Source organism: Urocitellus parryii, chromosome 1 (assembly GCF_045843805.1).
Source record: "Urocitellus parryii isolate mUroPar1 chromosome 1, mUroPar1.hap1, whole genome shotgun sequence".
NCBI classification, from domain to species: Eukaryota; Metazoa; Chordata; class Mammalia; order Rodentia; family Sciuridae; genus Urocitellus; species Urocitellus parryii.
This window is the reverse complement of record NC_135531.1, coordinates 280,107,736-280,119,926: the sequence shown is the minus strand read 5'-3', so window position 1 is coordinate 280,119,926 and position 12,191 is coordinate 280,107,736. Positions and strand designations below refer to the sequence as shown.

The 12,191-nt window shown below is 52.6% G+C and overlaps 1 protein-coding gene across 1 annotated transcript in view; it reads left to right on the top strand.

The window, feature by feature from the left end:
• Window positions 1-12,191, top strand: part of Drc11 (dynein regulatory complex subunit 11) — a 124,754-nt gene that overhangs the window by 80,316 nt on the left and 32,247 nt on the right. The window contains exons 12-14 of the mRNA XM_077799725.1: window positions 678-745; window positions 2,541-2,623; window positions 10,510-10,617. Of these exons, the coding sequence (XP_077655851.1) occupies window positions 678-745; window positions 2,541-2,623; window positions 10,510-10,617 (259 nt within the window). The remainder of the gene's footprint in view (window positions 1-677; window positions 746-2,540; window positions 2,624-10,509; window positions 10,618-12,191) is intronic.

Sequence of the window (12,191 nt, the reverse complement as noted above, 5' to 3'; positions counted from 1 at the left end):
TGGACAATTGCCTGGCCCTGAGGGCTCCCAGGTTGGGCCAGTTGCTAACAGAGAGGTGATAGGGTATCGCCCTGGTCCATCTGGGCTGCTAGGACAAAGTGCCCCAGACTGGGTGATCTATAAAGCAAGAGAAGTTTATTGCCATGAACTGTGGAGGCTGCAGACGCCATAGCAGAGGCTCTCAGCTTCTGAGATGGCCCTATTAGCTGTGTGTCTCCATGACGGAAAAGGTGACAGCTCTCTCTGTCCTCTTGCACCAGGCACCTACCCTGATCATGAGGTTGGAGCCCTCTTAACCTGATTGTCTTCCAAGGCCCTACCTTGCAGGACGGTCACCCCGGGGCCAGCTGGGGAACAAGCACTGACCATGGTAGATTCAGAGAGAAGCCCAGCCCAGTTCTCTGCCTGTGCCCAGCTTCTCTGTGCCAGCGCTCAGAGGACAGGACGGACCGCTGGGGCCGATTTGGAATTTGGCCCTGTGCAGTTTCACAGCGAGACCCACCTTCTGTCCATAGGGACCACATCTGTGGGGCCCCCGGGGATTCCCCAGGCCACTCCCTCCCCTCTGGAAACAGGGCAGCCCTGCATCAATGTCACATCCTCCCCTCCCACGACCCCAAGGAACCGTCTGCTCAGCTGATCTCTGCTCAGTGGAGGTCACTTCTGTTTCCTTACAGAAAAACAAAGGGAAGAAAGGGAAGCGAGGGAAGAGGGGGAAGAAGGACAAGGACCTGACGGCCGACAGGTGAGGAGAACAGGGGCAGAGAGGGCCGGGAGCCCTGAGCCGCAGGAGGGCGCCCCCTGTTCCTCGGCAGTGTCGTGGAAGGAGCAGATCTGGGGGAGCCTCCCGCAGATCCCAGGCTGGAAGGGGCACAGCAGGAGGACGGCCCAGAGGCGGACCTGGGTGCTGGGGCATGGAGCTCACGTGGCGTTTTGAAGTGTTAAGATTCCTGCGGGGCGGGGGTGGGGGTGTTCTTTAAAAGTTGTTCAGGAAATAACGACCCGAGGAACCTCCAGAGGACACGCCAGGCAGAGTTCCTTCGGGGTAGAGAGAGTCTCAGTCCTCCCCGGGCCTGGCCGCCCCTGCTGGGCTCCCTCCAGCTTGTTGCCGGGAGACCAAGGGCAGAGGGAGTCTGCCAAAGAGGGTGCTCCATTCCTCGAGTTTCGCGGTTCGGATTCCTGGTGAAGGATGGCTTTAAATGCCGAGTTTTTAAAGCTGAAACGGCTCTCAAGTGCTACAGCATTGAAAATAAAGAGCGCGAGGGTCCACGTGTTAGGGAGGGAGTACCCTAACAGGAGGGTGTCGGGCCTTCTGAAGGGACCGTTCCTGCCAGGTGTTTTGCTCACAGTGGACGTGGGGGGCGCTTTTTTGGGTGCCATACCCCACCTGCCTACAACCACCACCCAGTTAACCCCTACAGGGGATTAGTGCACCATAACCAATCGCTTCACCCCAAGCGTCCTTGCACTTTCTCACACAAGCTTTTGGGGGACACCTCGGATCTGAACCATAACAATGCCTATGGTATGTGCCTATAGTAATTCAAGTTAAAACACTGCAGAGGGTATCTGGTGGATGTGGATCAGGTACTGCTACCCCCAATTCCATTACCTTTAGCCCTTTCCTAATTTTCGGCAGAGGGCGAGCTATTTTTAAATACGTTGAAGACTGGAGGTCACATGGGTCCCAAAAGCACTGACCTTCCTGAGTCTCTTTTGTCCCTTGGATCACAGAACAGTGGGAGAACTGTTGGAAAATAGCTTTATTTATAATTTATTTATAATAGAACGACGGGTGGGGTGGAAGGAAAAGAAGAGGAAGCATCGTGGCCGCCCACGCTGAACCATATTTGAGCTGACTATCGGAATTCCCACAAACCCCACCTGACATCGCTGGGGGTGGTGGCCTTTAAGTGGGACCCTGCGTCCATTTTTGCTGGGTGGCATGAATCACAGAGTGCTGGCTCTGTGCCAGGCCCCTCTTTGAGAAGTCCTTTCGGCACCTGTAAACACTGCAGAATGTCCGCAGCCTGCTAGAAACAAACCGTTCCCCACGCAGCCTTACACTTCACCTTCCATGTAGGAGAGATCTCCAGCAGAGGCCTCGCTCCTCATACTGATTTCTTTCAAACCATCATGCTGTTAGGTTAATAGGAAACAAGAATTTCACCAAGCGTTGATGATTTCCCACTGCGGGCAGGTGCTGACTGAATAGCGCATTGCTAGCATTGGGTGATTTCTAATTCACATTTGTGCTATCACGAAGACTGGTGGCCACTCGGCTGGCCTCAGCTACCCCGAGATATAATCCTTATTGATGGAAAACACCCGATACGCACATGGATGAGTGAAAGCTCTATTTTTAAAGGCCAAATTTACCCCCCAAATTGTAGAAACACCTCAAAAGTCCATTCATTTGCATTCATGCAGATATACTTTGAATAGATGTGGTCTAAGTTCTTGGCTCATGTGCTGATTGACAGAAATACTGCTGACCCCCTGTGTGGGCTGCTGATGTAGATGCTCTGCTTTGTCCCCAGGACCATCGAGTCTCTGTTCAAGGAGCTGGTGGAGGAAGGCCTGCTGATCCAGGCTCGGAAAGTCAACCTCTCTGATTACATTGGTAAAGTGCCCCAAGAGCAACCCGTGTGTCCCTGGGGGCCTGAGGTCCAACAGTGGGAACTATGTTTCATCTGAATCTTTGTCCAAACAAACCCCGCCATGGTAGCCTTGGGCAGACGTTTGTCAGACTGAGCTGATGGGAATAACCTAAGGGGGTGCCGTGAACTGACCCCGGGTCCAGTGCTGCCCCTGACATGGCAACAGCAGGACTTTGTATCCTGCTTGCCGAGCTCCTTGGCACATTCTTTCTGCATAACCAAAGGAGGAAATGAACTGTGTGTGCTTCCTGACCAAGCAGAATGCCCTGGGGCAGCCCGGCGCTTCCTCAGTCCACACCCTCCCAGCAGGAATTCCACCCGAGGGAGCTTCCGAGGAGGACAGGGAGGTAGAGAAAAGGAGGTGCGGACAGGGGCTATCACAACCTCCAACTAATGGTTTCTGTTGATCTTTTTTTTTAACCTGGAAACACAAAGCTTAAGATGCCCCGTAACTTCACCATCCTAGTGCCGACATTACCTTCTCCTGGAGAAAGTCACGGCACCACAGGGGCGTAGACTGCCGCCCAACATGTACGTGCAGCTCAGTTTCCCCGGGCCTGGTAATGTCCTCCATGGGTGACTGCCCATCTCTTGGTGCTCCTGCGACCCTTCCCTCTAGATGTCTCCTGGCCTTTTCCGCCCGGCCCAGCCCGCAGCTCATGGGACTCTGAGCCGCTTTGCAGGCTGTTCCTCCTCTGAGCTGCCTTGATGGTTTCCCCATCATTTGATTTAGGGTGACGTTTTTCACAGGAAAACTTTTGAAGATGCAGTGTCCTTCTCAGTGTTTCCCACTGGACCCAGGGTGCCACTCTGTCCCATCGCTAGTGACATCAAGTTGAACCACATGGTGAAGGTGCTGTCCCCAGACTTCTCCACCGGGGGAAGCTCATCTTCCTCTTTGTAATGACAGAATAATATGGGATGGCGCTTGGGGCTCTGGAGATGCCGACCCTAGCTGCCTCTCGCAAACACTGTGGCATCCACCGGTGACTTTTGTCTGCGGCAGTCTCACTGTGATGGTGGTAAAGTGGGGTTCTTTTCCCACCACTCCTCCTGCACTGAAAGAGACCATTCTTCTGTAAGAAAGTATGGAACCTTTTTGAATTGTGGTGGTGTCAGTGTAGATGCACGAAGTCTCTCCGTGATCAGCATAGTATAAACTGTGTCATTGATCACTCTAATAGAGCAACGAGGCACCAAAAACCCTCAGGCCTCCCTTACTCCAAAACTAAATGACAAGATTTACTCTTCAGGGCTGGGGAGGTGGCTCAAGCGGCAGTGTGCTACCCTGGCATGCGTGGGATGCTGGGATCGATCCTCAGCACCACATAAAAATAAAATAAAGATGTTGTGTCCACTGAAAACTGAAAGTAAATAAATTAATAAATAAATATTTTTAAAAAAATATTTACTCTTGAGCCTCAAAGTACAAGCCTTGGGGACACTGAAGGGCCTGAGAACAGCAGAGCCTCAAAGTAACCAGCCAGCACTCACTGAAAGGTGCCGTGGGCTGGGCAAGAACTGAAGCTGAAACGGAGAGGCGTGTCCATGGCAGATCAGTGCAAAGGGCCGGGCGGAAGCAGTCCACACTGACAAACTCTGGGAGTGACCTCCACTGTGCCCTTCTTAGATGGGGCTCCAAACCAAGGAACCTCTTGGGAGAAGAACCAAAACCGAGCAGAACAGGGAAAATAAAGATGAAACAGAAGAACAAAAGCATTGGGAGAGGGGATCGGAGGCAAAGCATGACTTAGAACAGGCCCCGTGTTTCCACATACATGAACAGCAGGAGAGGAAGATTTGCAAAGCTAGAAAAGCCATCCTGAGCCACATCTTCTAGAAAAACAGTTAACTCACATAAATTTTAGCAACAGAAAACTTCAAGGTCAAAGCCCACATAAAATCATCCTAAGAAAAATGAGGAAAAATATCTCAAAAAGACATTGCCATAGAGCAGAAGCTAATAATATGCATTAAAATTATAGAAGACGTGTAAGAATGGCATGAAGTAGAATTAGAAAAACTCAGGAATGAGGTGGTAAAACTCAAGAAATAGTATTAATAAAGGAAAAAATGTTTTAGGAAAAAAACTGATTTAGATACAAGAGCTCATAAGGAACAATGCTTTAAGAGAGAGAAAAGGTAAAAGAAATTTTAAAGTAAAATTAGAAATGAATAGAGATTTTTAAAAATTCAGAAGAACCTATCAAATGCTGAAAACAGACAAAGAAGGTCCAACATACAACTAAGTCCCCGAAGAAGAGCCAAAGGGGAGCGGCAGAACACTACGGAACCAAACTCTTGAGGCTTTCTTTAAAAAAGACATGAAAGCCACCTCAGGAAAGACACACTGCATCTGGGAGCAGGGCCGCAGTTTCACCAACACCAAGCACATTCTCTAAAAGTGCCTTGGGAATCAGTGGCCCTAAGGGAAAGGAAATTAGATGAACAGCAGCACTTTATATCAGAAGCAGATGGAGCCACATCTTTGAGATGGTCAAGCACCGTAAATAAGACCCGAGGAGTTTGAACTCACCCAAACGCATGTTCACACACACAGGACACAAGCTCCTAACTAGGCAAGAACACAGTGTATTTGGCCCGTGTGCCCATCTTGAGGAATCTGCTAGGAAGGAGCTACCTCATGGAAACGGAGGAGAGAGATCCGACGCCAGGGCTGGTGGCAACCTGCAGGGCATACTCCCTTTTGAACCTGAGACCAAACAGGGCCACCAGGCAGAGTGTGAGTGCAGAGAGCCGTCTGCTCTGACAGCAGGTCACACAGCCACAGAAACCGGGGAGGAAGAGCTGGTCCACACAGGGGCTTAGCGCCTTCAGTATCCTGGGCAGTGCTGGTTGGCATGAGAGTGGGTGTCTATGGGGGTGGTGCAGTGTGGGGTAGGCAACTGAGAAGTTGTGGGGCCTGCCACCCACCCCCATGTCCTGAAGACAGAGAGTGGGGTGTATGTGTCATGTAGAAGGAGTTGGGGAAACTGGAAATCCACACTGGTAAAGCACAGAGGCCCAATTCCCAGGAACTGATGGATACTTTTAAGATTCTAAGATTTTAAGATGGATACTTTTAAGGTAGGGTGACCATGATGAATACCAGGGTGCATGGCCTTCCCAGCTCTGTCCATCAAAACACCTAGAAAGAATGACCTCCTGGCTCTTGGTCCAGGCAGGACCATCCTGTAGCCACAAGAGCCCCTGGCCTTCGGGTTGTGTTCTTAACACTCCATCTCCCACGGAAGAAGCCAGCACTTCTTGGAGAAATGGCCAGTGACAGACAGGGCAGGGGACACAGAGAGGAGCCCGAGATACCTCCTGTCACATGGTGACGAAGCTGTCACAGATGATCAGGTTCACGGCAGAAAACAGGTTGAAGAAACTCGTTTATGAAGAGACAAGCTGACAAAAGGGAACAGGAGACAAGTTGAGGGAACTCCTCAGGCCAGAGGGGACGGACTGAGCTCAGTGAGGATAAGAAATACGATGTATTGAAATCCATAAGACATATTTCTATTCAAAAGTTCTTAACAACATTTAAAAAACCCTAATTGTCATCTTCACAGAGTACGACCAAGGCCAGTTTATTGTCTTACAAACTGGCAATTAGAAAGATCCAGGCATTTGCTCTGTATGTCCTCACCCCCGGGGTACCCCAGCAGCAGGTGAGGGGTGTCTTCCTTTTCAAAACCATTCCAGCTAACCGCCAAGGTCAGAGGGAGTCAGGGCATCGCTGTGCTGCTACCCCGGGGGTCCAAGCACGGGAGGCTGCTAAGCTCTGCGGAGGGCAACCCCCTGACGTCCTCCCACATGAACGCGCAGCCTCCCCCGGGGTGGAACCCAGTCTGACGGGCCTGCAGACCCAGCTGCCATTCTGCTGGGGCTGGCAGGATGGGAAAGCCTCTGGTCCTGGGACAGCCCCAGCTGAACCTCTCTGTCTTTGGTGGCTTTTGGCTTTTGTTCCTTAAGCGGAGCTCAGTGCCTTCACGCCACGCCCTCGGGTCTGGAGAAGGACTTGAAGCCTGGACACTCCTTTGCTCATTGGTCACTGGCTCCCCAATGTCTTTCTGATTTTGGAACAGAACAGTTCATGCCTGGGGCTTCCTTCGCCAGCCAGGCCGGACAGACTTCCCACGTAAGGGAACCTTCCGGAGCAACCTGTTCTCTGCAGAGCTGCGTGCTCAGAGCCCTACACGGCGTCAGGAGGGCAGCCTACAGGCTGTGCCTCCTGGCTCTTCCTCCAGGCAGGACAGACAGGCAGACCTGGGCTTTTCCAGAAGACTAGACGTCCAGCCATGCTCCATAGGGCTGGGAGTCACTTTGGGAGTCAGGATTTGTAGTCCCGCCCCCTCCCAGCACCCCTCAGATCCCGGTCACCACCCCCTTCACAGCAGGTCTGGCTGCAAGAGATGGAAGAGGAGAGGACAGAACCAGAGGCGGGTGGGCCTGCCTGCAAACCTAGCCCTTCCTCCCCGCCCCTCGCCTCCCCAGCTCACCTGGCCACACCCCTCCCGGGCCTCACTCTACACTGTCTGGTGTCCATCTCCATACGCTGGCCCCATGCCCAGGAAGCCCACTCTGAGGTGTGCAAGAAACAGCACATTTCCTCACAGCCCCCAAACTGCCAAGTCCTTCTCAGGAGCCCCATCCCACCCCTAGGGACCAGCAAGCTTCCCAGTGGGACCCGCGTGCTACAGAGATATTCTGGACATTAGTGCCCATGAAGACCCCCTAGGCCACCAGAATGCAGGCTGGATGCCCACCGCTGGACCCTGGCCAGACTGGGTTTCTCCCCAGGCTCCACGTTGCCTCCCCCAGGAGCTTCCTGTGCCACTCCTGTAGGGTGGGTGATGGCAGCCACCGCCTGGGAAAGTCTCGATGAGTTCTGAGCATGTGGCAGCAGAGACACCCTGGCCAGCCGCCGACACCCCTCCTGCTGTCTCCAGCCCTCCGTCGGCTCAGTGCGCTCCTGTGAAGAAGGAATTGGCTCTGTGGCGCCCCACATGTGCCTCCCGACCATCCACGTCACAAAGCACAAGGCACAGAGCAGGCTAGCCACTGGCTGAGGAGAGACAGAGATGGGTTTCCCTCTGGATGACTCCGTCAGCACCAGGCCTCAGAGAGAGCTGCGTTTGGTTGAAACTGAGCCCAGTTAGTGTTTTCCACATTCGCCCTAAAGTCCTCCCCTGCCCTGAAGGTCGGAAGACTCAGTGGGTTCCCAAGCGCCCATCCCTGGGGGTTCTGGCTCAGGTCCTGTGCACAAGAAGAACATCCCAGGCAGCTCCCAGGCAGGCTTGGCAGAGCCGCTGCAGCAGAAAGGACACAGGTGCACCGAGTCTCTGAGACTTGTGACGTGGTCCTCATTGTCACCGGGAAGCTCTGCGCAGGAGCCAGCTCACCTGGGCTCTCTCTAGCTCTTCCTGGTCCCTAGAGCTACCAAGCATGCAGGACGGGCTGGATCAGGCTGGGGATCACCACTCAGCAAGTCCTGAGTGCCTCTCAGAGGCTCCCAGCCAAGGAGCAGCCTGTTCAGGGAACCTCCCGTGTCCGCTCACCCATGCCTGAGGAGCTTGTTTAAAGACCCAGATTGCTCCATTTCCTTCTTTCTTACACTGTTAGGGACAATGGGAACGTGGGGGCTGATTCCATTTTCATTCTGTGGGTATTTTTTGTTTCTCTTTACTGGGCTCTTCCACCCTGATTCTCTTAACTGTGTGCTCATCGGGGACGATGTGCAGAATCACCTTGGCAGGTCGTGGCTGGCTTGAGGAACGCCGGCTGGTGGCCTCAGGCCCTGGAGGCCTGGAGGCCAGTGTGAGGGTGCGGGTGGGTGACCTGTCCACCTCTGCCGTGCGCAGGTAGCTGTGGCATCTCTGGGGCTTGTTGGTGTGAAGCGGCATCGCCCGTCTCTGCCCTCCTCTGGGCGTGGCGTTCTCCTTTTGTGCCTCCGTTCACGTCCAGTTTCACCTTTTTGTGAGGACTCCAGCCCTATAGGATTTAGGGTCCACCCTGATGAGCCATGGGCCAGGCCCTGTTCCCACAAGGTTGCATACTGCGGTTCTGTGTGCAGGAACTGCCCAGGGCCAGGGCTCAGCCCACGGCAGGGTCCGTTTCTCCCCTGTCTGGGGCGTCTGGGCCCTTTCTCACATTGTCTCTGTCTCAAACACCTCTTCTGCTGTTTTTCTCTTTCCTCCCTTGTGGAAGGTCTGGACCTGTGCAGGGAATCCAGAACTTTCTGAGCTCTGGGTGGGTGGGAGAAAAGGTCCCCCACCGGGCCATCACCAAACACATGGCCGGTTACAATTAAGCCCTTCGATATCTTCTGATTAAACCTGTAGAGATTTATTTCTGTATTATTCCTTCGGCGTCCCCAGCATGGGGACATGCTCCAGCGAGGGCACGTCTGCCATCTTTGGGTCTGGGCTGAGGACTTGCAGGCAGTCAGCTGGAGAGAGGATGGCTAGTATGTGCCTTCCGAGTAGATGGAGCCTCCTAGCTTGGCAAACCGCCTGGGCGATTGGCACCTTCACTGTATCAGAACCAACACTCCCTAATTCAATTTTATATGATCTGCTTTAAAAAAAAAGCCATTAGGTTCTGGAAATATGGTGAGTCTGGTCATTAATATGGGTTTACATAGCAGGAGAATCAGGGTCACTTCCCTATCCTCTCTAACGACGTGTGTACTGTTAATAAGGGCTGGGTTGAACGGGTGCTGTGGGACCTCTCTCCTGGTGAAGGCTAAATTAACCACTCTGGTATTTATTACCTGCTCATTAAAGAGCGTGGGCATCCGAAGCCGTGGTGGAGATTTCATCATTACTCATCCCTGCACCCCACACCCTGCCCTTCCCAAGGACTCTCTCATTCAGAGGCCTGGAAGCCTGCCCTCTGCAACAAAGCAGCCACCATGTCTGAATTTTAACCCTACTGTTCTTAGAATTTGCAAAAGTGTGTAAGCTTCTGATACTTTTTTGTGATTCATACGCGAGTCTGCTCTTGCATCCCTAAACCTCAACCCCAGAGCCCTGCAGGTCAGTTCTTGCTAGGAGGGCAGCTGTAGGAAACCATCCCAGACACTGCTGTTCGTTCATTGAATATTTTTACTACAAATTCAGGCACAAATCAAGAGGATCATATGATCGTATAAAGGCCCATCCTCGTGACAAATGGAGACAGCCAAACTAATTTTCTTGGTGACCTTATCTAAATTAGTTAGAAAATAACGCTTCAGATTTATGGCTGGTTACAATTAAGCCCTTTGATATCTTCTAATTAAACCTGTAGAGATTTATTTCTGTATTATTCCTTTGGCAACCCTTTAAAAATGATAAGAATGTAAATGAATATTACCTTCAGAAGGAGATGTTTCTATTTATCCTAAATTAGACTCCTACCCTTCCTTTCAGATGACTGCATTTTAGATTTCAGATTTGCACTGCTGCAAAGCAGATTCCACATGGGTCTGAAATAATTTATTTTTTAAGTTTGTGCAAACGTTATATATAATCTCTTAGAATATAAATAAAGCAAAACCCACTGGATTTTAGCTTCCTTTGCATGTCCCTCGTTTAAAAACTTTATCTCATTCCCCAGAACCCAATATTCAAATGTTATTTGTTGAAATATTAGGTGAGTGTAGTCACCAATGTAATTCCCAGTTAATTACAGGTAGGACAGCGGTGTCCCCTGGCTTGGGTGGCTCTTCAAACCGTCCTCTAGATAGACGTGTTCTTCACAGTGAGTCTCCATAGCCCCGTTCTAGTCCCTCTGCAGGGTGAATGAGTGTTCTCCCACCATTTTGCTCTTCCATTACTGATCCCCAATTCTCTCCTCTCAGGTGAGTACAGCTACCTGGGGACCACACTCCGCCACGTGTCCATAGAGCCCATGCCTTCCCTCCTGGACGTCCGACAGCTCATCACGCTCTACGGGATCTTGCCTCTGGGTAAGGACCACTGCGCCTTTCCACGCGCGGGTGGTCCCAGTGTGGATGTTCTTTGCAGCTTTGCTTCTGCTACTGATATTTCTGAGTGAGCCTCGCTGCCCTTGGACAGTGCGTCCCCAGCATGGGGGAGTGCTCCAGGGAGGGCATCTGCCCGTCTTTGGATCTGGGCTGGGGACTTTCAGGCAGTCAGTGGGAGAGAGAATGGCGAAAGCAAGCACCTCAGTTTAAGTGAGTGGCATCAGAGGAAGCACGGGTGGCCATGGACCTCTGTGCATGGGCTTCTTCACTGCTCCTGAGCACAGGCAGCTCCTGGGTCCCCGGGCTCACCTGAGGCTGGGCCAGCCCCCCGAGGTCCACTCTCACTGCTAGCCACAGTTTGGCATGCTTCCTCGGAGCCTGTGCCGCGCCAGCCTGTCAGGTTCTTCTCCCCCACCTCTGCTGCTGTCACCCCAGGTGTGCCCAAGCCACCTGGGGCAGGGGCAGTGCCCCAGGGGACAACTGTGACGTAGAAGTCTCACTGTCTCCTTTGCTTGCAATGGGAGTAGTTTGAGCGCCTCTGATCTGAAGAAGAGCTTAAGCCAATTGGCAAGAAATAGTTGAGTCCTCTTCTAACGTCATATCAGACACAGTAAATGGAACCTGGGGTGCTGTTAACATGCACATCCCAGCAAGTAGATGGATCGGGGGCAAGAACTCAGTGTCTATAACATATAACATTCACAGGGTCAATGTAAGTAAAATAGCAGGTTGGACCTCACCCTCATCCCAGTGTGTGGAAAGCCCACAGCACGCAGGGCCAGCAGGGCCCGGGCTGTGGATGTGAGGGGCTGTGGAGGGTTTCCTGTCGGACGCCTCTGTGAGGGGTGCCCAGGAAGCACTTCCCCCGCCCTGCGCTCCTTCATCAAAGGGCCTGCTGTCCTGCCCGCCCTTCTGGGCACAGACCCCACGGGGCTTTTCTTCCGACAGAGGTTTGGTGTCATGTCTGGAATGTTTAAGAAGCCTTCAGGTGCTTAATTTAAATTTCATGAGTTGTCTGCAAACCAGAGGAACCCAGAAAGACCCCCACACCCCCCCAGCCCCCACAGCCCAACACCTATGGCTGCCACTCGCCTTCCTAATGCATCAGGCGAAGGTCATGTGTCAAAACAGTATCCAGTTACAGGAAGGAATGTAGGTTCTCGTTTCCTGGGCTCTGATGGTTCAGATCCTCCGTGGTGGCCACTGCCCCAACTAACAAGCCTTTCAGAGAAGCCACAGCCACTCTTCACACCAGACTGGGAAACAGCCCCATCCAGGGCTCCCAAGAACAGGTTTGAGGCTCCAAAGCCACCTTAGTAGGTAAGAGACAGCCTGGTGTCTGTCAAAGACCTGGGAGAAAAGGCCCGGAGGGGACAATTCCTGAGCAGAAGCATGGTCCTCAGCGGGGACTCACAGCCGTGGCCACTCCCCACCACAGCCATGCAGGTGGACTCGGTGACCGCCTTCCAGATGAGCAAGCATCTCCAACATGGTGAGGGGTGGGAAGAGGCAACACTGGGATCAGGATCCAGGAGCCTGGCCTTCCTGTGCTCTGC